At 43.2% G+C, this 27,537-nt stretch overlaps 1 protein-coding gene across 3 annotated transcripts in view; it reads right to left on the minus strand.

Annotated features, from left to right (window-relative positions):
* The window catches only part of PHACTR2 (phosphatase and actin regulator 2), a 141,028-nt gene that overhangs the window by 50,847 nt on the left and 62,644 nt on the right, over positions 1-27,537 (minus strand). For all 3 annotated transcript variants that reach the window (XM_040598044.1, XM_040598046.1, XM_040598045.1), the window contains exon 2: positions 2,028-2,195. In XM_040598044.1, coding sequence (XP_040453978.1) covers positions 2,028-2,195 — 168 coding nt within the window. The remainder of the gene's footprint in view (positions 1-2,027; positions 2,196-27,537) is intronic.

Here is a 27,537-nt window from a genome sequence, read left to right on the forward strand (position 1 = left end):
GAAATAACAACCCCTATCACCAGCTGTACGGCACCTGAATAAAGTATTTTGTGACTCAAAGTTTGTCTATTTGTATGTATAGCATAATTTTAAAGCTTGATATTCATTACAGTTCTGAGGATTTAATGTTTTCTGTCCATTACATCTACTGTTAGGCATCTCCTAAGCATTTCAGGTGCTCACCCTGGGATAAACTGTCCTGAGTAACTCCATTTGGAGTCAGTGCTAATGGGAACCGTGGGTTCTCCACACCCCTGAAAAGACTTGAGGGATCACACCATCATGAGACAGGCAATTTAAGTACAAGCAATTAACTAAAGCAGCACTTTCGAAAGTGTTGACCTTCATTTCTTTGCGCCTGATTTCCTCCTCTTGTAAATGAAGTATGAACACATGGTTTGCCTTGGTATTGTAAGAATTGATGTTATGCTTGTAAGATTGGACCGAAGCCCTCTAAAGAAAGACAGTACAACATAAGAAACACTGTATTTAACATTAATTTACCAGATATTCATTTGTAAAAAATAACTGCAAAATGACACAGGCATTATTACTTAATTGCATAACAATTTAACACATGCTAATATGTTGTGACAGTTTGGGGAATTTCTGTATACACAGCTTATGAGTGGTGATTATTCTGAAGAATTCACTGCCTATAAAATCACATAGCCATCCAACAGGAGCTGCACAACATTCAGGAGTCATTAACTAGAAGTAACATTTCTCTAGCAATATTGTAGAAGTACTGGGGAAGCTGAAGAAAACTGGAAGCAATGAAGGAGATATCAGACTGAGAGGATTTTTTTGATTGCAATAGTGGTAGAAATTGTGGGGGTCTTGTTGCAGGGTAGACAGGAAAATTAAGGGAGGGAGGGGGGAAGAAGAAGGAGAAGAGGAGAAGAAGTAGGCTGAGAGAAGGATTTCAAGATCTCAGAAAATTGCCCAAAACTTCAGCTGGTATCTGGAATGATGTAGACACCACAGAAGATGGGTGGGGTTTTCCCTTTGCATAAATAAAGCATATTTTAGAAGTTACACTGTTTATAAGTTACACTGCAAAACCACAGAGTTCCTTGCTGTAATTGTCAGGGGTTGCTTTGGGTTTAAAATGTCAAGTAGTGTACTCCTAAGAGTTCAGGAGAGCCTGCTGAAGACACTTTAGGAGATTAGTTGGGTTTATTACCTAGATCATGGAAAACAGCGGACAGAGGGCCTGCACTATGCTAATGAATCTGAAGAACTCATAGATGCTCAGTGGACTGATTAGACTCAGGTTTAGAAAAGCACAGCATCAAATGTCTGAATCCCAAAACAGAAGTTTGGGATTTTTCTGGAGAAAGCTTGGCCAGAGCTGTGACACACAGAGAGACATACACATATATGGAGGGTGGCATTCAGTTTCCTAAAAGTGGGTGCCCACAGCCACTTGACATGCCCCAGGGTTTTGGAGATGTCTGCACAGGGTTGGAAAATATGATGTGGAACCTTCTGGGAGAGCAGCCAGGACACCCCAGAGCATCTCAGGTGGCACCAAACAAACCTAACTAAATCCCAGCCCTCAATATTCCTCTTTTTCAGAAGGAATATAATTCAATCACAGCGTTTTATTTCAGACCATCCTGGAAGCTTGGCCAACAGGCCAACAGGGAAGTGAAGGGGCAGAGCAGCTTGTATGAAGGCAATGAAAGCTGATCCTCGTTCTTCTGCTGGGCACAGCCATGTCTGTTTCTCTCCTCTGCACAGATCAAACTTCTGTCCCCGTGAAGGCAAGGTTTGTTCCATAACCCAAGTCACTGACTATTAGGAGAACATAGAGACATCCCCAACATATTTGAGGATATGTAACATAAAGCCTACTGTTTCTTAGTTAAAAAAAGATCACTGTCAACATCAAAAGAATATAATGTACAGTGAACGATAAATTGCATAATTTTGGTGACAGGTTCAGGACAGAAGCTGAACAAGGTTACGTTTTTCCTCACCAGTGTTTCCTACTATTTGCCACCAAAGGGCCACAGACATACCTGCTGATGTTTCTCTGAATTTGTCACTAGTCTTCTTCTTCCGCCATTTCCATGGTTTAAAGATTTTGCCAATGGTGGAAAGTTTGCCCTTCCTCTTGAAGGGAGGAGTTTGGGATCCTGGGGCTGGTCCATCCGAGTTAGCGATTGAAGCCTTATCCAGACCATCAACTGTATAAACAAGAAAATTAAAGGTCACTGAAGGATGGAAAACCAATTGGTACCCAACAGCTAAACTCCTCCACCACCAGACTGCTACAGGCTGTGTGTGGTTCCATGTGTTTTCTGTTCCAGAAGGCAGCCAAGGGTCATTTGATTGCAGCTCATGGTCACAAGCCAGTCCCCACCCCAGCCAGCCCTGGGTTTTGCTGCTGCTCAGCACCTCAGCTGCAGCAGGCCAGAACTTGCTTCTCACCATGCGCATCTGGCACATCTGCACGGTTCTGTGGTTTCCCATTGCTACTGCAGAATTTCTTTCAACATACATTTGAGCAACTTTTCCCATATCCTTGGTAAAGCTGAATAACTAGCTGTCATCATACAGAAAATGAAAGCCTTGCAATGTAAAAACATAAACTATTTCTTTTGAGTAAAACAAATCCTTTCTAAATGAGCTCTCAAGATAACTGTTCTGGCAGTAGAATGGAAATAGGTCCATTTCATATCCCTGGTAATCAGTCATTCACAACATGGCCTGCCATGAGTCAAGCATCTTATTAACAAAATGTATTTAACAATAAGCTTTTGAGCTGTAGCCAAAACTTAAAGAAGGATTACTTTTCTGAGAAAACATATTGAGTGATATGAAAGCCAATATTTATCATTAATGGATGTAACATTTGAGTTTTGTGAATTAAATTAAAAACTCATTTCACAACATGCCATAGCATACAGTTAAAATAAATTTCCTGGAAATTTCCATGAGAAGTCTACTATTATTTATTTGTGTTTAAGAACTGAGTTAAAGCCTTCCATTCGTGGTTCTGCAAACACTTTAAACGTGCTTAATCTTATTCACGTGAGCAGCTTCACTGAAGTAAACTTCGATTCCTTACATACATAGAATTAATCACAGGCTTAAATGTTTGTGGCATACAGGCTCTGTAATCGCTTTCATTCATCTAAACATTCTAATTATAACCAATTCAGAATAGAGTTGATGTCACTCCGAACAGTAATCATGATTATCATAGATCATTCAATCAGAAAGTGCTATTCAAAGAAGGAAACATCACTATCCCCATTTCACAGATGGAAAATATAAGGCAGAGGATTGTTAAGTGCTTAATTTCATGTTTGCCAAATGGCTTCCTGAATCCTGGTCCTGTGTCCTAACTGCTAAAAAGATACATACTCAGACACATAACATCATGGTGCAATCTCATTATTCTGTTTCTCAGACAAATGGCATTTAATGAGTCCTATATTTGTCCTAGACTTTAGATTGATCCAGGATGCTAAAAAAAACCCCTTTTCTGTGAGAAATCTGACGTAATGCAAATAAAGTCCAGGAAACTTTGTTTCCAATGTTTTGAAATAAAGTACTGGGAAAAAAGATCCATTGTATAACTTCATTGAAATCCATAAAGTTAAAACCAGAGATAAATTGATATGAAAATGATAGCATTTAAATCAATAAATCTGAGTGAGTTATGCCATAAAATGTAACAAACTCTGTACTGTCAGAGATATGGAACAAAGAGATGGAAAACTTCTCCAGGATAAATTACTGTTGTTCAGATACATCGGAATGTATAGCTTTTATTTAAGTGTTTTCCTTGGGTATTTTCTGGTCTATAACATAGATATAAGATGGAAGAACAGCATGCAAATGGACTTTAAATATAAAAAGCCAAGATTCTGATAAGGACTTGGCTATGTCTACCCCTTGCATGAGCACAAACCCTGGCTTCCTCACTTGTGCACCCTAGAGAACAGGGCGACCTTTAGGGAGGTTTTAACTGAGACTCTCTTAAAATGAACCTACAGACTCTGAGAAGACAGGTTAGAGCTGGGGATGAGAGGACCACCAACGGCAGCGTGCAGCTCTGCAGACACAGGGGGGCACGGAGCAGCAGAAGGACCGCTGTGGGGGTCCCTTGCCTGAAATTAGGGATTGCACTGCCTGGAATTAGGGATTGCACTTTTGTCTAGGCTTACGGACACTGCCTGTGGAGTGCAGTCCTCTACGGAATACAGAAGCCTCTGCTGAAAACTGAGGATCTAAGGGAGAAGTACATTTCCTTGAAGGGTAGTTACAAAGATAAGAGAGCTAAATTTATCTTGGCAATTCCCATTAATATAAGAAGATGCCAGGGCCACAGCTGGCAGCTGGCAAGAGTCGGGTGAGACATCTGGAAAACACTTCCAGGAGGTGGGTGGTGCAGCACTGGAGCAGGTCTTGGGAGCTTCTGGAGGCTCAGCCAGGCAAGGCAGGGCTGACCTCCCCTGCTGTCCTACTCTGCCTGAGGGACTGGACTGAGTGTCCTCCCAAGGTCCCTCCCGACCAAGATTCCCATGGTGCCAAGGGATGTGGAAAGGCACGGTGGCTCTGCGAAATCTGTGCTAGTAAACCCAAAGAATCAGAAGTGAAGTGCTAAAGAAACGAGATGAGGAGGCTCTGTTGGCTGCAGAGTTCTGTCGTGGGACCAGAGCCAAGCACCCTCTCACTGGCAGCGGCACTCCATCAGCTCATTAGAGCAAAACGCTGCCCTCCCCTTGGAGCAGCAGGACAAAATACCCGTTCTTGTCTCCCATGGCTTAGAACAGCTGGGTTATTGATGTGAAAAGCCTGCACCGTGGTGCTATCAGCATGGTCTTTGTAAACACTAGAACGCGCATCTATTCACATCTTCCTGGGTCATGGAATCCAGTCCATTGCAGGCAACCATTTTCACACAAACCTCATCTAGATCTTTTCCTTCTGCGCCTACCAGCAGCAACGGAGGAAGATCATGGCTCCCCACTGAGAAACATGGATTTGCATCAGACCTTGCTCTGCCCTCTGCTGAAAATATTTAACACTGAAATAATGACATTCATCCTAGCTAAAGAAATCTGTCTGCTTCATGAGCTAACGTATAAAAAACGGGATCCATTCAGTGGTGAATAATTCTGTTTGGGAAGACTGCAACTTTTGAAAGCAGGACAGGATTCAACATTAACTCGTTTGGATAATAAAAGTTGAGGAGCTGATTTATCCAGTGAGTTCAACAAGTGCTCATACTGTGGAATTTACTAATCTACTGACTGCGTACCAGTTCCTTCATTTGACAAAAGGACCCAAATATGTAAGTGGAAAGGAGGAGTAAACATGGCCAAACATCACAGACTGATTTTAGAAATCATCTAAGATAGAGTAACATTTCTAGGAAAAAGAACTTATTTATATTCAAAAGCAATTATAAGGTAGAACATTTTACTAAGCAATAAACTGCCTAGAAAAAAACCCACAATTTAAACAATGAAGTTCCAGAGCATTTATGGAAAGATCTTTTCAAAAGCTACTACTCCTCATCTTTGAAACACTCAGCAGGAAACTGATGATTAAGATTTACACTATTTACTTTATAGGTCATGTACTATTTAAGAATAAAGCAGTGTATTTTTCACCTCAGTGAGCTTATGTACATTCTATTAATCATTATGAACCTTATACATACTCATTGAGATTAAAAGAAGCATCTTAGCTTCCCAAGATTAGAGGAGCTTGGTCACTTGCGTTATTCTTTTATTTGTACAGTGTTTTGAAGTCTTGCCCTCTTCCCACCATCTCCAGAAAGCCGGTGAGTCACTGCCTTCAGTAAACATCATTATTAAGTTTGACATTAGGACTTTTGTTTATACTACCTGCATAGTTTATGTTACTGTATTCCAGTCCTTTGTCCTAGGTGTAGATTTTGCATCTGAAGGATAAAAAGTGTACGTAAGAAGGGTGAGAAGTATATGAACCATGCACGTTGCTGTCACGCGAAGAGGAGATCATGTTGTAAAAGATCAACACCACCACTAACCCAGACACTGTGAAGCCAAATCATGCTGGCACAGGCCATGAGCTAGACGAAGGACACAAGAAGGACAGCCTCTGTCCAGCTCGTGGGCAGCCAGCAGCGATTAGATCAGTCTATGGATGACCCCAACTTGCCTACAAACACCCAAAGATGGAAACACCTGAGCACATCCCACCCTAGGAAGGCTACCTGCAGTGAGCGATGCCAACCTCTGTAGCTGCCCAGGAGACACTTTCCTGCTGTGAATGATCCACAGAGATGCTGTGCGGCTGAAGCAGGGGTGTGAATTCACCTGTTTCTCCAGGGCATGGTACACTCCAGTGCCCAGGCGCTCACGTCAGCACTGGCACACGTTAACGCATTCTTCAGGTAAGAACTTAAAACTAACTTTACAAATGCAAAATGCAACAGAAGACCACACATCAGATCATTTCAAGTAAGTCTAATATAAATTCCTCTGAAGTAAACAGCTGTGATTCTGCTGGGTCCAGGTCTTTCGATCTGGAATGCAGTAAGATCATCGTTTAAAAGCTTTGACTTAAAAGAAAATTCATGACCAGAAAAAGAGGGCTACATTTATTGCAGAAGTTGTTCTGTATTTTTACTTCTGCATATTTTTACTCTTGACAGTGAAAAGTGGGAAGCCAGTAGAATCTAACCTCATGACTGAATAAGAGGCGTAATACAAGATATATGGGGAAAAAAGCGCCCACATCATGATGTTCTTATGCTGTTCTTCTTCTAGTAGAACCATATTTTAATAGTTAACAGATCAAAATTTCTTGCTTGTAGTTTACTGCTAGTAATTTGAGTCACTGATGACACTAAAAAGGTCAAACCTGAGTAATTAAGTAGCTAGCTACAGCAGGAGTATACTCAAAAGATTTTTCTGTAGACACATACTTTATTGAATCTAAATAATTTTAAGATTCTTTCTCGTGTTAGTCCACATTTACGTTTAGTCCCGATGAGAAAGAGTTTATTAAGACTTTTTTGTCATCTAGTAGGGAATGTCTTATAAAATTGCCATTTAATAATTATCTGAACAGTGTCTTAAATGGAACTTTGTGTCGTGTGGCCAACAACAACACATGATACCACAACACAAGTAGTTTTAATTTATTCTTACAGACACTTGCTGCTGATAACAAGTACACTGGAATCAATGCTAATCAGTGAAGTTTAGTTAGTTTATTCTTGTCACAAAGACTCCTGAGATCCTAGAGTAAAAAGCACTTAGGGCTACATCAAAGAAAAGAATAAGGCAGAATTTAGGTGTGCATGTCAAAAGTCGTGCTATTGGGAGCGTGAGAAGCTCTGATCAGTAGCTCGCTGACTCCAAAGGTACAGATGCCATAATTCATGACATTAAAACTATGTGAAATCTCTGCTTCTCTATATGTAAAATAGCATCCCATATGGGAGTTTCACAGCACAGTGGCTTTGGTGATGAAGGCAGCCTAGGAAGTTTCTTCTCTGCACTTCCATCTGCTCATTCCTGACCCTAAAAAAACCATGCCGTCCCTTCAGTTGTAAAAATACAACTGTTCAATGGGCTTCATCAGAAGTAGATCTCTGAGTGGTCCAGACCAAAAATGCCTCCCCGTATCCATGCTCTTTCCTTCTTTAAAAGGTTATTTTTAATCTGGGCCACTTCAATGATTTAGTCTTCAGCACGATCCCACAAACACTTGAAGCATCAGGGCTGGGCGAGAAGCAGGCTGCGGCACGGGGCAGGAGCCGGTGACTGGGCTGGGCAGGCAGCTGAAATCAGCTTCACAGCCATGGCCAGGACACCAGGACCCCTCAGCCATGAACCTGACAGAGCTACACAGCCTGGCACATACCACATGCCTGAACCTGGATGGGTCCACAAAATAAGCATGCTTTTGCCTAGAGTATTCACAGGGTAGGTGGAAGACTTGGGTTCCTTCCCCTTCCCGAATAAATAGTGTTGAAACCTACTATCCTTCACTTCCCAAAGAATAACACCCAAACTGGGAGTGGGAGTCATGGTCATCTGCAGAAAGCAGTTTTGGGGTCATTCAGCCACAAGCAAGAGAGAGAACAGCAGGGGGAATGCGATGGTGTACTTGGGGTAGCTAAGTTCCCTCATTTACAAAGATATGGGGATTTATATACATTATGGGTGATGCATGATGCAATGAGTATGGGCCTTCTGCAAGAAAAACAGTTGCTGTATGTTAGATGAGTATGTACAGCATCACTTGAATATTTCTGATACTTAAAAAAAAAAGTATTACAGTTTTGCAATGCTATTAAAACTCCTGAATGAGTAGTCAGAAGTGGTTTTTCTTTCCTCTGTCTACTCCCTGCACCAGCACAGTTCTCCACAACTAATCCTGCTGTAGCACTGGAATATATATTTAAGAGACTCTTTCTCACATTGGGGCTGTTAAGTACAAGACAGTACTGGCAGAGCAGCAAGACCTCTTCTTTCCCTACCCCTCTGGGTGCTGCACCTTTCGGGTTGCAATCCCTTCTCCCACCCACTTGGCACCCAAGACTTGCTCACCTGCACAGCAGTTCTGCGCTGGGTCCCTGTCATACAGCAAGGCACACACAGAGCGGCCAGATGCAGGAAAAGTCTGCCTCCAGCCTCTCCTCCTCCTCACTGCCAGGGATCAGGACCAAGAGGGGAAAAGGCACAGAACCAAGTGGTCCACTGATATCGAGGTACTAAGATAGTACTGGCACCTAATACTTTCACTGGCATTGGGTATCTTGCAGTATTACTATGGTACCACCACATCACCCTTAAAGTCTGTGAGGATAACCTTTTTGTTGGAATACAGGTGACTCAGGATATTGCCACATCTAACCATAAACGAACCGAGAAACACAACAGAAGATGCAATGGCCTCAGTTCAAAGCTACCTTATGTGCGGATTTGAGTCTGAATGATTTCTGTGCTTATTAACTCTGCCAGTTAGCTAGTACAGTTATTTTTCCTCTTCCTCCCACTGCACCCAGCTGCCCTGCAGGGATGTGCTGCAAAAGTCATCTTGGTTTATTGAGACCTCTAAAGCTCTTCTGACAGTGTTATGATTTACTATACAGTCTTGCCAAAGGGCACAGATTTGGAAGTCATGGTTTTTATGCCAGCAAAATCAACATGTTTATGCAGCTGCGTATTATCCCCATTTAGCGACAAGAACAATAAGTCATCAACTTGCTATAGAGTATGGTAAGCTGCTTACTCCTGGAGCTTACTTGAAAAATTCAAGACACTGCATGGTAAAATATTTGACATGGTCATTAAAAATCAGAAGTCATTCTGACACTATCAACGTCATTTCCAATAAATATCTCAAATTTTGTAATGTTACATCTGCATTTCCTGACCAGATGGGAGGATAGGTCTTCTTTCTTTCTCCCTTTTTATTTTCTACTTGGAAGGGGAAAAAGAAAAATGCAACTAATCCTCAGCGGATAAACTTACAAATGGGAGAGCTATAATCTACCTCCAAGCAGCACAATGAACTGGCATCTGAATGCTTTTGCCTTGCCATACATCTGGAGTTTAACTTCGGGAAAACTCTGTCATGAGCTAATTGACTTGATTGTGTTTTAATTAAATGAAAGGAAAAAGCTGAAGTTCAGATGTAGGTGGCTGAATGGTTGTTTCCATATGGAACTGCCAATATTGCAAAATGTTAATTGGACCTCCTGCTGGCAACGAGCTAAACAGGCTGGGTAGCGGCTACTTCAGAGGGCTGCTGGTGCTGCCTTGGAACAGCCAGGGGGGACCCTCCTGCGATAACCACAGCAGGAATGGGTACGACTACCCCAGTGACTCCAGGTTTCTACAAGGATATATGCACAAATGCCTTTCGGGTCGTTGGAGTCACACATGGACCAGCAGTGCCAAAAGTCCAGGAAGGGCTTCAGGAGGCTGAGCCCCGTAACTCCCACCTTGTCGCAAGCAAAACGTTAGCTCGCTGCAGAAAGTCAGACACTGCAAGGGGTGGAAAATTCAGCTCAAGTGTCTACATTGTGTTCTTCCCCCCGTGACAAGCCCCTGCCTAAGCTCTGCAAAAAGCACAGGTGCTGCTACACCGGTGCTACAAGGGAAGGAGGGGAGCCTGTGCTCCCCCTGAAAGCAACAGCACAGATTTCAGACAAAATGCTGTGTGGCTCAGAGTGATGCCCAGCCATGCTGTCCTCTTCTATGGTCCACAGAAGAGGAACATGAGCATAGTCCCAAGCAACAGTGCTACCTCCCACATGCATTTATTCTAGTTCTCACTCTGTACACCTGGGATTAACTTGCTCAGAGCCTGGAAGAGCTTGTCTAGCTATCTGTCTCTTAGGTAGGAAGCCCTCACCCTGTTAAGACACTGGCCCTAGCGAGCAAGGAGGGACCTTACCTTGGTTTCCTACTATCTTACACAAGAAGCAGTAAATAAAACAGTGTTAATTTTAGGGCTTGAGACATGCTTACTGCTTCACTGGGGTAAAGCACAAAGGACCTGTTTGCTTCAGAGTTACCTGAAGTGTTGCTCTATTTATTTTTTTCTGGTCACAATAACTACATCAGGTGAAGTGCTGTTGGTTGTTCTGTCAATGCTATTGCATTATCACATTAGTTACTGCAAGTTGTCTCTTGCTAATGCAACCCAAATGCAGATCGTAACATGCACTTGTAACACATGTGATTGTAATGCACTCATAACGTGCAGCTTTAGAGTTGCTTCATGGTATAGTTTTCACTTCCATAGGGATAATTCTACAGGAAAAAAAAGCAAAGTTAGGGTTGCATGGCACTCTGTAGAGACACTGGAAATATCACAGGCAATACAGCTAGTCAGGGCTACACAGCCTAACTAAATTAGACTTCTCATGCAGGAACCTGCGCAGAGCTCTTGCCGGCTGCGTGTACACTGGCATGTCAGCTGGGAGTGTTCTGCAGTGCACTAAGCATTGCAATTATCCCTCTACGATCACACCACCTCTCTCCTCATCTGTTCCTTGTATCAGAACACACTAGGGATTTGCTTAAAGTCTGAATAAAAAAAAAAAAAAGACCTGACCTTATGCTTGCAATATGCCCACAAGCATGTGTTTGCAAATCAACAGTTTACATTTTGGCATCATGCAGTCCTTATTAGAACACCTGTGTGACTTCCTCCTCCTCTTCAACAAAATGTTTAGCTTCCGTCCTTTTGGCTTCCTACAAAGGGAATAAGCAAATGCTTAGCAGTCCCATTATGCAGGTTTGAAAGTGATCTGACCAAAAATCTCCTTGGTACCTCCTCTCCGACCTGTACGAAGCTAGCTCCGACCAGAAGAAAAGGGATCATAGGTTTAGTGTAGGCTGCTTATTCCTTTTTTCTCAACCCAAATACTTGAGCGAACAGCAGCAAATGGAAAATTTTCAGACAGTTACATTTTCCAGATATCTGAAACATCAGGTCAAAGGTCAAGTTCTGGATCCAAGCAACTTCTCCACAAAAACCGGGGGGGGGGGGGGGGGGGGGCGAAATCCAGGCACAGTGACAGAGATGTGGGAGGACAGAAAAAACGACGACTAAAAGCAATGTACATAAAAGAGCAACCAAACTGCTTTGAACAGCTGAGGTTTGAAAATTAATGCTGCTTCTGTCAGAATATTAAGGGATAATTCTTCCTGGAGTACAATGGTATAGATTTCTACCTATAGTTTAAAAACCTTTTTGGATAATTTTGTAATTCCACCTAAAAGTGAGCTGCATGTACTCATCTAGCTAAATTCTGTAGTATTTTTTAAATGTCACATCTGAAAACCAGAACTGCAGAACTGGAAATACTTCTTTACTGACTTTTCTTGGCGTAGCCTTAATACAGGGGTGAAAAATAACTACAATAAGTTTACAACAATTATTTTTAGCTACAGGCAAGTGGTAAAACTTCCCAGCAGATATTGGCTAGAAGTGTAAAAATAAACTGAAGCGAGCACATGGCCCCTCTCCTGTGTGGTAATAAACAGGATTGAAAAGAAAAAAAATCTGCAGTAATTAATAGGTATGTAATACTGATGCTGAGAGAAAGTTATGTCACAGGGAAGCCTCTGGCTTCGTTCCCGCTTCTCCAGCTAGAGGGAAAGCTACTCTCCGCCTGCCCCAAACGAGCCAGGAGCCCTTGGATGGCCCGTCCCAGCAGCTGCGGCACCCGCCGAGGCAAGGGAAGGTGGGCAAGGGAGCCCAGGCGACCGGCATGCCCTGTCGCAGCCCTACTGGAACACCCCATCCCTGGCATTCCCATAAACTTGATGACATGAGAAACACAGTCCACAGGAATTTGGGGAAAAGAAAACTGAAGGACAGAAGGTGAACACAAACTTTGCCAAGCAGCCCTGGCACCATCAGCCTGCTAACTCCCGGGCAGGTCTAGATGCTTATCTGTGACTCCTCTCAGGAGCCTGCTTGCCTTCAGTGAGTGAAGCAGCACACCTTCGGGTGGCCCTAGCTCCCCGCTGTCCGAGCCCAGTCAAACCCAGCAACAGGGCCAAAGCGCAGCCGGAGCTCCTGCGGGACGTTCCGAGCTCCAGTCCCCTCCGCACCTGTGCAACGCAAGCTTGAGGCTGCTCCAGATCTCAGCCGGCTGGCTCCTCCGGAGGTGTACATCACCCCGAGGGAGGGTTTTACTCTGCTAACAACTTGCCTACCCTACAACCCCGCCTAAAGGACCCAGCTGCTGATCCCTCTGATGCCTTGCGGCTCCCTCGGTGTACCTGGGAAGACAGAGGCGTTCCCACACAGCTCACCGGCTGCGTCCCCGGCAGCCACCGCCGCTGTCGGCAGAGGCAGCACACAGGTATGGCTTTAGAGAAGATGCTGCCCACGCAAGTGGGCTTCCAGTCATCTCAAGCGTGTGTTTTCACACCACCAGGGTGGGAAACATCAGCTGAACCACCAACCGTGCTGGTGACCATTTGTGAGTCTGCACTTTATCACTGCACTAAGTCAGAAGATAAATAAACTTTTGCCTAGGCTGTTAAAACCAAGTTAGTTCCTACTACTGATACAGGAGCATCAGGCAAATGGTTTTGTTGACCAGGCTGAGCTGGGTGGCGTGCTGTGGAGCTACGCCAGGAACAGAACAGGAGGGGATGGGGGAGAAGTTTGGGAAGAGATGGAAGACTTTTGCCACAAAGTCAGCATCTGACCTCGCTGCCGGCAGGTGTGAGAGCTGCTCCTCACTGCAGCATGCCCTGACCCCTTCACCACATCCAACGCTGAAGCAATGACCACCTGCAGTGCTAACTCTGTTAGCTATTCCCCTCTTCCACATGAAGGAAGCTGGGGAAAGAGGTGCACATCTCCCCTTCCCATCCCACCCCACCTCATTCCATCCCAACCCAACTCATTCCAGACCACCCAGCACCCTTGCTAAATACAATTCTGTATGAACACTATACATGTGCTTTTCCCTTTATTATTACTATCTTTAATCAAATCTTTCACAATTAACATGTTCATACATCTGAGAGCAGGTTTGGGTTTGTGGGCTCCCACCCCATCATTTCCTCACATCAAGCACTGTAACAAGGAGCTCTTGATCTACAAATAACAAAACACTTACATAGAAAAAAGGAGCAATTTGATCAGTCGTGTAATTAAATCTCCTGTACAGGACAGCCTGGAGCTCACTGTGCTGTCTTCTAAAAGTGACATTTTCTTATATACTGGCACCACTTCAACACCTTTTTTCTAGTACAGGAAACAACACATTGCACTTGTCCAAATGTATGTAAGTCAAACCCGAAGCAAATCACTTCTTTTTGTGACCCCGCTGGCCTCAGAATCCCGCCAGGGAGGTCAAGGACACTTTTAAATTCAACCAGCAAATTTCTGAGTGTTGCTGTCATTGCAAATGTTTGCATAAGGTATTAGCTCTGCAGTCTTTGTAGAGAAAACTGTGTTTATTTTTAAGTTCAGTTTTTAGCTGCCTTTAAAATGTTTGTCTTTGTTGCTAGATACCAGCTTGGATAAACCACAATAATAAAACTCCAACACGCTCAGAAGAAACTATTAATGATTAAACGCAGTTCCTATCAGTCAAAATGCCAATCTGACAACTCTAAAACCACAGCCTGTGAAAACTGTTCATATCATGCTGTACCTATAATAACACAATTCTGAATACGGTCTAAGCCATCTTCTTTGCTATGAGGAAATGGGAGTTGCCAAGTTGCAGCTGACTTTTATTCCGCATCATGTTTCACTACTCTCTCCAACCTTGGCTGCACAGCAAACAGCTGTTTTATTCCCTGTATCTTGTTCTTTATTAGGGTCAGGGTGGGGAAAATCAGGCACAAGTTGACACATTTGTCAGCCCAGCTGCTCTTCCTTTGCCAATTTAAAGTCGGACGCTCAGGGGCATGTTCATGTAAAAGGAAAGGTCCGCATGCAATCTGTGATGGGATTCAGTCATACTTCAAACACCAGTGTGTTCCCTTTCCTACACTATCGAGAAATAGCAATTCCATCAAGCAAGCTGGTGGCACTTTAAATCACTACAGCAAAACCCAGTAGCATTATAGTACTATCTTTACATAGATTTGATGGTTGTAGTCATACACATTTTGAACTTCAATTTTTCCATGGAATCAGTGCTTACAGAAGCAAGGCACAGATACTCAAAAAGATTTGGTTGGAACAAATTGCAAATAAGCAAGCTTCTCCCCTTCGGCTCATGGCACCGGAATGCCAGGCCAGGAGACAACCCTGTTCGCAGCGTGTCCCAGGGGTGCAGATGCTCACAGAGATGGGGCTGGAAATGAGGATCCCGCTTCTCTGTGGGAGAGCCAGCAGTGCTGTCCTTTTAGGGCCAGGCATCAGCCCAGGACTAACCAAAGTATCAAGTCCTCCTCGGAGGAAAAAGGGCTAACAAAAAGGGCTTGGTGAGGCCTCGGATGGTGAGACATCATCTTGTTAGAGAAGGCACTGAGAATACACTTGGCTCTTCCAGCAGATTCTTTCCTTAGGGGAAAACAACCACTCTGTAAGAGCACCATCAACATGACAGATACATAATTGATACCTTCATTTCCTCACTCGCTTGTTTCATGCCGTATTTGAGGCCCCCACTTCTCCTCTGCTCTCTGTTAATAATGAATGACTGTATCATCACAGTGCTTAAGAGGGCTGGTCATAGACCAGGACCTCTTTGTGACAAGAGCTGTACAAACAAAAACTGTAACGATCATTCTTGCTCCAGCTCCAAATATAAAATGAAAGAGAACAGCTTGAACAACAGATTTCTGATTTTTCATTGCCACCTGCTCAGCTGTTGCATTTTTAAGATTTTTTAGCTATCCAAAAGCCCATATGATATTGTTTGCAGCATGTCCTTTTCTAACACCTCTCTCATTCAGACACTGGCATTGAGCAATTATAAAATATATCTTTGTCATCTGTAGGCTAAACTAAAATGCCAACTTGAACTTCTGAGTGCCAGTTTAAACTGAATTATTTTATCTGGAGCTGGATGAGCATCCCTTGAGCCGGAAAGTAACTACCCACAGAAGAAATACCAGACCTCATATTCTCCCCACCAAGGCATTTCAGCGCTATGCTATCACAGAGCCTAATGATATTCATTCAGTACTTAGCTTCAGCACACATCACTAATAAGAATTTCAAACAGAGCCAGAGGTGATGCCTGTTTGCCTGACAGGGGGATGTGAGGCCACCCAGCTACATCAGCATGCACCATTGCATTGCCACCTGAAACACCTTTCCTTCCCTTCCCACCCTTACTGGGACAGGCACAGTTAGGAGTTAGCAGTCGTTGTAGCCCAATGAGAAATTTTCAGTCTTCCAGTTACCATTAATGTATTCAAGCTTGTCCTGAATCAGATAATATATTGGTTTATTTAGTTTGTACGAAACTCATTACAGGTGTCAAGAATAATTTAGCCTGCTTTAGCCAGACTAATGCTGACAGGTCATTCCCACCATATGGAAAGACATACTTAACTATATTTTGTAATTTCTTAAAGACTGTCTTTAAACCTTTAAAAAAAAAAAACAAAACAGAACAGTTGGGTTTTTTTAATCATTATTATTCCTTATGACTGCAGAGGTAAACCAGACTATATGACCTTGTAAATTACATGAGTAATTACAAGACAGAATACAAATGAAAACACCAAAATGTTTTACTGTAAAAACTGAATTAACTTGAAGCTGTTCTCATTATTATTAGGGTTTCATTAAACTTATGATTACTCAGATTCTGTGGTATCTTTGTGAGTGCCATGACCATGCTGATACAACTGAACTGAACACAAAAGCCTTAGTAATTAATTACCCATATACTTAAAAGTGCCATAATAAGAACTTGATTTAAAAAAAAAAACGGTGGTACAAAAAGCCCAAATATGACTGGCAAGACCTGCACTTATTGCTAGCAACTCCAAGCAGCACTGGAAATTCAAAATCCTCCCAAGTGAAGCATGTACAGCATCAACATTTACCAGATTCATCTTTGGCTTTATTTAAGCTCTGTAAAGTTTTTTTTTGAAACTACAACCAAATGTTTTCCTAGAGAGGGAACATTATGTGAGGGAGCGCTTGCCTGTTTCCAGCAGTCCCTGGGAAAGAGAGTCATCCCTTAGGAAACCCCACAGGAATACTTCAGAAATTCCTGATGGCAGTTTCTGCCTGTCCCAACTGTTTCTGGTGCTCTCATCCTGGGCTTTCTGCAACTCACCCAGCAGCTGATGCACACAAGGGAGAGAAAGGGCTGTTTATCCGCTCATTTAATAATGAATCAATACGTGGCTAGAGTCTCCCACAAAGGAATGAGCAAACACTGTTTCCACTGGTGGTGCTTCCATGGGGGATTTTCCCTGAGGCTTTGCCCAGAGGCGGGCAGCCTGTGCCGGCAGCCAGGGCTCACCTGGGCCCCTGCTCTTCCCGCTCGGCAGCCCCCAAAACAGCATCACTGCGGGGATCCGAGGAGGGGAAGGAAAGCAGACAGCCCATGGATGATGGATGCTCTTGTCCCCATGCTGGTGGGGCCAGAGGGAAGGCTGGTGCTCTCAGCAGGTTCAACCGGGGGTTGAACCTAGTCCCCGTGCACTTTTGTCGTCTTTGCAGCCACCCGCCAGCACCACTCCAGCAGCGTGGTTTGAAGCCCATTCAGCTACAACATCGACTGAAGGAGCGGAGGGCTCTCCTGCAATCCCTGGCAATTTACCTCCCTCAGAAAATACCTCCTGAGAAATTCTCTTTTTCATGCTGAACAAAGCTGCTGCCTAACTCCATCTCCAGTGAAACACGCTTTCTGTAAGAGCAGGTTTTGAAACAGAAAGAGGTTAATAATTATTCTTCAATAAAGTGCCTTCAAGCAGCTTACAAACAAATGACAGCAACCTTCCCAGGCTTAGAGGAGTGGTTGTGACATCTTGGAAATGAAAAGAAGTGACAGAGGGTTCAGGCACTTTTCTTGCCTCAAAAAAGGTTTATAATTTCCCCTAAACCTCCCTCTCATTCTTGCAAACATTCAAGTACTCGGCACACATATTCAACACTTTTAGACCCTATGCTTGCTTTTCACCCTAGCTGGATGCTGAGCTCTGAGCAGGAGTGGCAATTGTCACCCCAGGAGGGACCGGCGCATCTGAGGGCGCAGCTCGTGCCCACGGCCGGCACTGCCCACCCACGGCAGCCGCTGAACCGACAGCAGCCGACAGCAGCCCGACACCATGGGGCCACCTGCTCCATCACACAGAAGGCACAGAGGACATTGCTGGCTGGTCACACTGAACCTTTCAAGCGCAGTGCTCACACAAACTAAGGTATTTCAGGGAAAAACCTAAAACCATGATGAAAACATATAGTAGTGACATAAGGAAAATCAAAGATTTCCGTATTTGGTAGGAGATTTTCTGTATATCACTACAGATGCACAATGCAATGTAGGTAAGCACAACAGCACAGCCTGACTCATTTAAAAAAATATGCTAGAAAAGCATCATTAACCTTCACTGAATATTTTCTTGTTCTAGAAGGAATAAAATTAACTTAAAATAAATTGTTAACTGCCTTTTTTTTTTTTTTTTGAACTCCTGTGTAAGATCAGGAATAATACACTAAACTTGAACAGCAGAAGTATGCGTGATGTAACTAAAAGTTTTTTTGGCAAACCTTATGACATTTCACGCTTTTATGAACAGCAGTCACTGGGAACAGTTCTATAAGAACTTTCACTTAAACCAAACCTCTTCAGTTTCATGTCTGTGAACAAGTATACAGCCCATATCAACAGGCCCATATGTTGTCTCGGCTTTTTAAGGGTTGCTCTATAGGGTTCGGACAGGCATCGGCATGAGGAGGAGCAGCCTGGCCAAGCACCCAGCTGGTGACCCACCGTAAGCCACCCCCCACCAGAGCAGCTCAGCGATACTGGAGCAACCTACTGAAGGACAGAGTCCATGCATTCTGTTGGAGTCCCAGGGACAACATGATCCTATTTCAGCTACGACCAGCTCTGAAGGAGATGAAAATCTTCAGATGTCGCCCTGAAGCTTCCAATCCAAACAGCCTCCTTCCCACCCAGCTCCATCACCGACACTGCCTTCCCGCTCCAGTCAGCCCCTACACCAGCTTTACACTTCCGTCTTTTAACCCACTTGGAAATCAAAGGTTTGAGTGGACTTCTAATTATCTTTCATCCCACCACAGCATTCTAAGGTATAGTTGCATTTTAGGGGAAGTTTAGCTTTGAGAAAAATTAAGAAGAAAAAAATAATGCAGTACTATAGCATTCACACTCAGAGGAAGACAAAAGACTGGATCTTCATTCACTCATGTCAGGAATACCATGGTTTATCACTAATACTGGGCACTTACATGTAGAGTGGCGCTGCAGCAAGGGCTGGAGGAAGGAATGGCCAGGAGCATCCCCAGGCCAGGATGCAGAGCGAGCCCCAGTCGCGGCTCAGGGTGATGTGCAGTCCCCCTTCCCAGCAGCGGCAGCACGCTGAGCTCAGGGCCACCTTCCAGGGAGGTGGCCGAGCACGGGAAAACACAAAATATGAAATATAAAGTGGCTTGTGCTATTTGTGCTCCTTGTTACTGTAACTACTCTGGAGTCCATGGCCCTCCAGGCTGGCTTTTGGAAAGGACCTTTGCCTCCATATTTTAATGAAACCACCTATTTCACAGCTAAAAGAAGTCAGAGCTAAACATACCATGGCAGAATATTGTTCTTGGTGTGCTTCAGTGAAGCTGTTGAAAAGAATGTAATCTTAATTTTCATGTGAAGTCAAAGTATTTTTTTGGAGTGTATCTGCATTTTGGTTTTATTAGTACACAACTACCTGCCAGTAGGAACAGGTGAGTAATCAGTGAAAATGCTGGAAGGACAGCAACTGAAAAACACGAGTGTAGGTTTCTGTGCAAGGAAAAGTTCTCATCAATAATTTCACTGGCATGGACTTTAATACAGGTGGCTCTCTTTTCAGACAGTTATAGCAAAACTGGAGGAAATGCAGGGCTGTATCCACAAAACTGAAGGATCCCATTTACCCCTTATGGCACCTACAAAGAACTGGACAGGCTCAGAGCAAATCTCTGCTATCGAAGAGGCTCTTAACCTACACCTATCCTAAACCTACTTTATTCTACTACTGGCAAACTCTGGGGAGCATTGCTTCATCTCTCAGCTTCTCCCACATACACTGACGTCATGTATCCATCCTCCAACTGCAAACTGCTGCTACCAGACTTCTAGCTTCTCTGTTTTAACTGATATGATGAGAAATATTTTGAAAAATTGTCAGTTTTCTTGAAAATTGTGCTACAGAAATTTACAGCAAAATGTAATGTAAACCATAATCTGATGCTAAAAATTTTTGCAAGTATATGTCACTGTACACATATATGTATCTCTCAGTGACACGATACCAACAATTGCATTGAGATATACTAATGGTTGACTTTCTCACATAACTTAATGACAAGCTGTTGTCCTAGAGAGGGCTAGTGGAAGTCCTCATAAAAGACTTTTCACTTTGCTACTCAACTCCTTGAAGGGTCATGTCTTGTACATCAGCACTACCTGAACCTCCCTCCCTTCTCTCTCACCCCAAACACACTCCTTTTTTTTCAACCCTCAAGAATGATTTTTTTTTGTCTCAAAACTTTTGCTACCACCCCATGTGTTGTTTTTTTTTTTAAAGTATCAAAAATGGCAGATGCAAAGCTTAAATTATAAAGACATACACAGAGTAAGACAAAAAAAACCTCTCTAGATTTGCAAGTTTTCCCTGCGTCAGCATCTGGCCATGCAAGTAATCATTTAAACCAGAAAGACTGGGCTCCAGTCTGGTAATTTTTGTTACGAGATTGAACTGCCTGGTATTTATCTGCTTTTAAGAAATGGCTAATTTAATTAGTAGTGCTGTGTCTGTTCTTTCTTCCTTCACTCTATGTGGAATTTACTGCATAAAGTGTAAAAAAAATAAACTGAAAGAAAACACCTTCTGGCACCATATATGCAGAGGGTTAAAAAAACCTGGTGTGTGCCACCAGACACCTCTGTGCTGATGAAAAGACACTGGCACTCATTTCTGCTCTGCTGGTATCTATCCCCCAAAACAAGCCCTAAGGGAAAAACCAGGTTGCCAAATATGCTACACAGTAGCATTCCCATCCAGGGACTGCCAGGGCACAATGATGTTATCTGCTAAACCACAGGCAGGCAGGCTCTGAGGATGCTGCTCCCCTGGAAAAGCTAAAGGAAGAGTTACCCACAGCCACAGGTTGACTCACTAATGCCTTCAGTTGTATTCCTCCACCACAGTAAACTCACATGAGGAAGGACTTCAGGTTGCTGAGGGTTTTTTTTATTGTTGTTGTTAATCTCATCTTCTGGGGTTCTTTCTTGCTATGTTTTTTGTCTGTGGTTGAGGAAACCCTGAATGCACTGTAGGCTGAGCAACAGAGAGAGAGATGTTTTCTCTACAAACAGATCCCTTAAGGACAGCTAGTTGAAAGGTACAAGCACAAAAATCCACAGCCTGACTTTATTCATTTGTGCTCACATGGCTCCTTGGTCTACGGCTTTCAGATCTGGCACGCTCCATCTGTAGTGAGATGAAAGGAATAACAGCATTTAATTTATCACCAGACCATTCTCAGGACTGATTTCAGGCTTGTGGAGGAGTGCAAAGCTGGGAGACATGAACCCTTCCAGATGATGCCTTTATTCTCACAGACCAGCAGATTTTGCTGATTTTGCACTGCAGCAGCTGGGAAAGGCTTGCAGGTTAGCAGGACTGAGTCGAGGTGGGGGTAGCTTCTATCTAAGGGAAGGTAAGCATCGGTGGGTGCATCTTCAGCCACTGCAGCCATTACCAAACTAATAACTGGTCTATGCATTAGATACAGCGTGCAGTGCTATACACCAAATTTTGTGTCCAGCTCATCCTGCTAACTGGAGAAACCTGCAAAGTCCAAAACTTTTGCTTAATGATTTAAAATGTATTGAAAAATGTATTGAAAATAATGATTTTGGATACTTTCCAGTAGCCTAGCTCTGTATTCTCAAGGTTTTTTTCATTGTTTATGGATGACAGCTAGAAACGTACATTCTGTTTTCCTCTTCTGCTTTCAAAAAGACATGATCCTAAAGGTCAAATACTGACATTAAATACTTTTCAATACATTTTTTATTATGCATTTGAAACTAAGCTACAGAGTTTCCAGGTGCACTAAATGTTTCAGAAGCAAACTGTTTGTCTTGCTGGGTCTGGCTGAAGTATGTCCTCCCCTCCTTCTCCCCCCTTGTCTCCAGTAGTGATGGGAAAATTAAATCAGCAGGAAGAGCTGTGCCAGAGGGGAGTTAAGAGAGAGGTGTTGCTGTAAGTGTCCAAGATACTTGTTTTTTCAGTTTCAGGTCTCTGCGAATTCCCCCAAACTTTTCCAACAAAAACATTCTTCCTCTCTTCAGAATCATGTTCTCTCTATAACACAACACAGTTACATGATGGTATCATCCAACAAAAGGCTTTCAAAGCCAAGTGTCATAGTCACATAGTTTCTGCCACACTTTGTAGTTAATGTCTCTTCCCCCCCCCCCCCCCCCCCCGCCCCCCACTGGCTCATGTTCTGCTACTCACTGTGACCTTCTCCTTCAACTGAAGTATAGACCATTTTTCATTTCTGCTTGGTCCTTGACTAGCTCTTGACAATCTGACTTCACCCACAGTCTTATTTGTCCCTCTTATTGTTCACTCCCTTGCACAGACACAGTCTCTTTCATGTCTTACCATCAGGCTTTATGTATTCTTCCATAACCTATTTCTGTGATTTCTGTGTGTTAAAGCAGCAATATACAAGTAAGAAAGAACAACAGCATCTTCTTCCCAAGAAATCAAATCTGGTATCTTCTTCCAAGAATCAGACCAGGCCTTCTAAAGCTTTTCATTTCCAGAATTTAAGCACAGAAACTACTCTGCAGTTAGTGCAATTGTTTTAAAACATGTATGGATTTTTAATACTAATCATTAATACTAATATTTTCTTTCTTTTTATCAATAACATGAACGATTCATCACAAGAGGAGAACTATGCATGGTGGTATAACACGCAGGGCAGGAAAACCACTACACCCTTCTCTGTATCAACATAAAAGAGGCCAGATTAGCAGTGCACTAGAACACTGCTTCACATTTTCAGAACAAGAATATTCCTAGCATCCATGCCAAAACCAACACTTCCTTCCCCTCAGAAATGCAATAAATCTATAAAACTCCAAGAAACAAACCATAATCTTCAGACATACTGAATGAATTTACAGGAAAGGAAATGCACAGCCACTTTTGAATTATTACCAATGAAATAAATTATAACACATTATATATGTATAATTTAAACATGTCCAATTTGTTGGCAATGAACGGTACAGGGGTTTTTTTTCTCCTCATAAAGACAGCTAATATCTAAAAATCATCTCTCAGCTTACAAAACTTTAAGTGGTAACGTGACTCAAACTACTTGACTGTATACCACTGAATCTGTGTTTCATGAGCACACAATGAAAGTGTCATTTCTTTCTTGACTCATCCAGGATTTGAGGGAAAAAAAGGAGGGGGAATAATGACAAAAAAAAAAAAAAAGCCCACAGGAGATTAGTTTTCAGCCTGGGTGACTTTATATTGCTTGTTATGACATAAATGCTTCAGGTAGGCTGATCCCTGGGGGTTACAAGCAAGGAAAGCAACCAGGAGAAAAGTCACAAACCAGACCGTTCCTCACTATTCATGGGCACACGACATTTTTAACTCAGGATGCTGCTGCGTTGGTGAACTTCACTAGCTTGGTGCCCAAGCATTAGAAATCTCTGTGCATCCCTTAGACAGCAGAGGTCGGAGATCTACGAGCCATGCTTGAGGCTTACCAGGGCCTCATGGGCAACCACTGGCTAGGAAAAAACATCTCAAGGCATCTGGTGCCCTACAGCATCTGCAAAAACTGAGCTGGGGCACAGACAAACATAACCTGGGGCTAAAGCATTGTGACTCTTCCATGAAATCCAATGCCTTTTGGTATCTGTACAACACCACTCACTGACTTGTATTGGTACCTGGGATACATCAGCAGAGACTGCAATCTGCTGAGGATGCAGACATGGACACTGGCACAGGGCACTGGCTTCCCAGCTCCCGGTTTGAGAGGGAAGATCACCAGCACACCCGACCGCAGCATGCTGAGCTTCAGTGCAAAGCCCAGCTCACATCCCTGTGGTTTTTTTTTTTCAACAGACCATCCTTTCCAGTGTCAGGCTGCCCTCCCGTAAAGTTTCCTGGGCATTCAGACACAATTTCACTCATTACAAGTGCTATTTTACTTATTTCAGCTGGCTACCAGACAGAAGTTGGGATCCATATCCCCTTCTGTTGCCTGCCCCTGCTTTGCAGCCATGCAGGCAGAAGGCAAGGAGAAGAACCCTGCCTTCTTCAGCAGAAAAGGTCAAGTGAAATTACAATAATTTTAGTGTGCAAGAAGAGAGCTCTGGGTTGCAAACCTCAGAAATACAACCAGGGGTGACAAATCCCCAGTCAAGAGTTAATTTTCTGAGCTGAAGCATTAAAGAAAAATTCTTAAGCCTGAAGAAGAGTCCTGGTGTGCCTCTAAGTCTTGTCAGCAATGGTTTGAGTTGAAAATGTAAACTATATGATTGTAGTGAAAATACCAAGTTTCACGGTTTATCACAGTTACTCTAATTGTGCACATCACTTAGTTAACTCTAAATCAATAAACATTAGAGAGTCTCCATATCTTTCATGAATTATTTCTAGACTATAAACTGTGTGATTTGTTCACCTGGAGCAGTAATAGCCCAGGCTGAAAAGCCCAGCCAGCATCTAAGGTCTCTGCACCATTCTTGGGCTTTTACAGGGCAACACATTAAAAAATTCAGATTCAGAAAATACAAAAAGGATTAAATAATATTGAAATGAGGATGGTCTGTCTACATGACAAGGATTTGCTGACAGTTTTGGCAGCTGGTCAGTGTGAAGATACCTTGCAACACTAAAACAAAAAAAACACATTCTCAGGGGTGAGGGATGCAAGCTGATGTTTGGGAACAGAACTCACACAGTTTCAAATGTTAGGACAGCTGTATCACAATAACTTCTCATCAAAACATCACTCTAATTCATATGAAAGCAAAGCAGGAATCAGAGAAGAAAAAGGAAACACACCCTTTGCTGTTTGTATCTTTTCATATAAAACGTCATTTTCACAAAACTATCATTGACACAGGATTCTGTATTAATACACTGATCCACCAAGTAATGAAGTGCTACCACAGTTTTCAGTATTATACAAAAGGGTATTATCCCAACACACACTTAGTCAACCCTTTATCAATACAAAACAGACAGCAAGTCATTATCCTCACTTTTCTTTCTCATTTTACTTTCATGCAGCCTGACAGCATACCCTAGACTTCCACACAATGATGCAGCAACCTAGATCCTAATTTCTCCCCAGCTTTTTTCTCACTTACACTGATCATCACAGCTGTTCAAAGCAGTGAGAGAACACAAAGGTAAATAAGACTTCCACTTTTGACAGAGACTTTACTTCCGTGTGCCCAAAAACCAAGTCAGAGACAGAAGAAATTAATTCCTATCCAGCGAACTTGTACAAAGCCTGTAAGAAACTAAAATCTTAAATCAAATTTCCTAATAACCAGCCTCCACATGACAGGCAAAGGCAATTGCATTGTCTGTGCAGACTGTCAGTCCAAACTACTCTGAACTGCAAACAGGCAAGGTTCAATTGATTGACATCTCATAGTATTTAAATCCAGAACAAAATGGGGGGAAAAAAACCAAACCCAAAAGAGAGGATACCCAGCACTGTTACTCATGCGATTCTGGCCAGAGACAGTGAGAAAACAGTCCATCTTCACACCCTGCACCACCTGGATGTTCACAGCGACCTTCCTACCTAGTTCCTACTGAACCATTTCTACCATACAACGCTGCAGGCAATGGCATACTCTGGAGCCCTGGTGTAATTCTGCATTTGCCTAAAATACACTTGACAGTCTGGGGGTTGTAGAGTTGACCTAAGAGGGGATATAAATGACTTGATTTCACTCTTTGCTTTTGATTTTGTTTTGGGGGTATAAAAGAAAAACACCCTCACTCTCTGCCTACCTTCCCTGCTGATGGTTTGTACTCCTATTTTCTTTCTCTTCCTTCTTCAGTTTTGCATGTATTTTTAATATCAGTATCTTTATGTGGCTTGAAACCAGACCTGACCGAAGGCTTCTCAGCAGCTCTGGCAAAACTGAACTCTGTCAACTCAGGGGCACAAATAAAACCGAGCTGCCTCCTTCCGTGACACACACCCACGCCCTGGCTGCTGCCCAGCGGGGGCACCAGCAGCCGGCCTCGCTTTCTGGGATCTGCTGGGAGCAAAAGGGAACAGAGCCACCACTGCCATTACTAGAGATATTTTATTGTCACCAGCAAACTACCTCCTCTCTTTTTTCTTACGCCTAGAACCGGTCCTGGCCAGACCTACTGAATGAAAATCCTTTCCTATCAGAAGAAGGATCAGGATCAGGAATCCCCCTTATGTCAACCAGAGAAGGCAATGAATGGACACTTCAGAAATGACTTCTCCGTACGGGACTGAATGGCAGCTGGCTGGGATATTTCTGTGGATCAGAAATACTTTTGTTGCCACTGTTACAATTTAAATACAACAGGCGGAGATTAGTTCTGAAAGCAGGCTGTTTGCTGCAGTATTTTCTAAAAATCAATCAATTCGACCCAAGGCATTAAGAGCACTATTTTTTTTTAATCCTACAATTACAGAATCATTTACGTTGAAAAAGACCATTAAGATCATTAGCCTAGCACAGAACCCCACCAAACCATGTCCCTAAGCACCACATCTACATGTCTTTTAAATACCTCCAGGGATGGTGATTCCACCATGTCCCTGGGCAGCCTGTTCCAATGGTTGACCACCCTTCTAGTGAAGAAATGTTTCCCAATACTCAATCTAAACCTCCCCCAGTGCAACTTGAGGCCGTTTCCTCTTGTCCTGTCGCTTGTTACTCAGAAGAGACTGACACCCACCTCACTACAACCTCCTTTCAGGTAGTTGCAGACAGCAATAAGGTCTTCCCTGAGCTTCCTCCTCTCTAAGCTAAACAGCCCCAGTTCCCTCAGCTGCTCCTAAGACTTGTTCTCCAGGCCCTTCACCTGCTTCATTATGTTTCAAAACAATAAAGTGAAAAACACATCCAAATCCAGGGCTGGTTCAGAAGTATTTTTCAGCAATGTTATTGTTTCTTCATATTTTAAATCTCAAAAAAGCATCAGTATCCAAAATGAATAAAGGGCAACTTCAAGTAGGTCAAAACAAAAAGAAATAAACAAACATCCAAATCTGTCCTGCTCTTAATAGGCAGGACTGTAACATGCCTCAAACACTGATCAGGACTCGGGAGCTCTTTGGCTTCGTCCTGGCTGTGTCTTAGGTGCTGTCCTGCCTCCTTGTGCTCAGTTTTCCCATTTAAATCAAGGAATATTATAAAAAGGACTGGAAAGCATTTTGAAATCTGTAACAGAAAACACTGCCTGAGGACAATGCGGTATTATTACCAGGGAGCAGTAAGAAAGCCAAGGAAAAGGATCTAGGAAGGAAGGACAACTGATCCAAGGGGGAGCTGAGATCCAGCGGAGTGGGATCAGTTGTCAGTGGGACTTAGCACAGGGGGTGCAGGAGGAAACAAGATCTCCCGTGAGCTTTTCATCTGGGGGAAGTATCGAGGTGGTCATCTGAGATGACAACGCTGCAGAACCCCAGGCTCTGCCACCCTGCCTGTGCTGACGTCCAGGGAGCCAGCTCTCCTCCTCGCAGCAGATGAGGAAGCTGATGATTAACACTGTGAACAGGTGATCAGTGGCTACCAAATACCAATGCAGGAAGGCATCTCAGCCTGACACGAAAAGT

This window comes from Falco naumanni, chromosome 6, assembly GCF_017639655.2.
Source record: "Falco naumanni isolate bFalNau1 chromosome 6, bFalNau1.pat, whole genome shotgun sequence".
In the NCBI taxonomy this organism is placed as follows: domain Eukaryota; kingdom Metazoa; phylum Chordata; class Aves; order Falconiformes; family Falconidae; genus Falco; species Falco naumanni.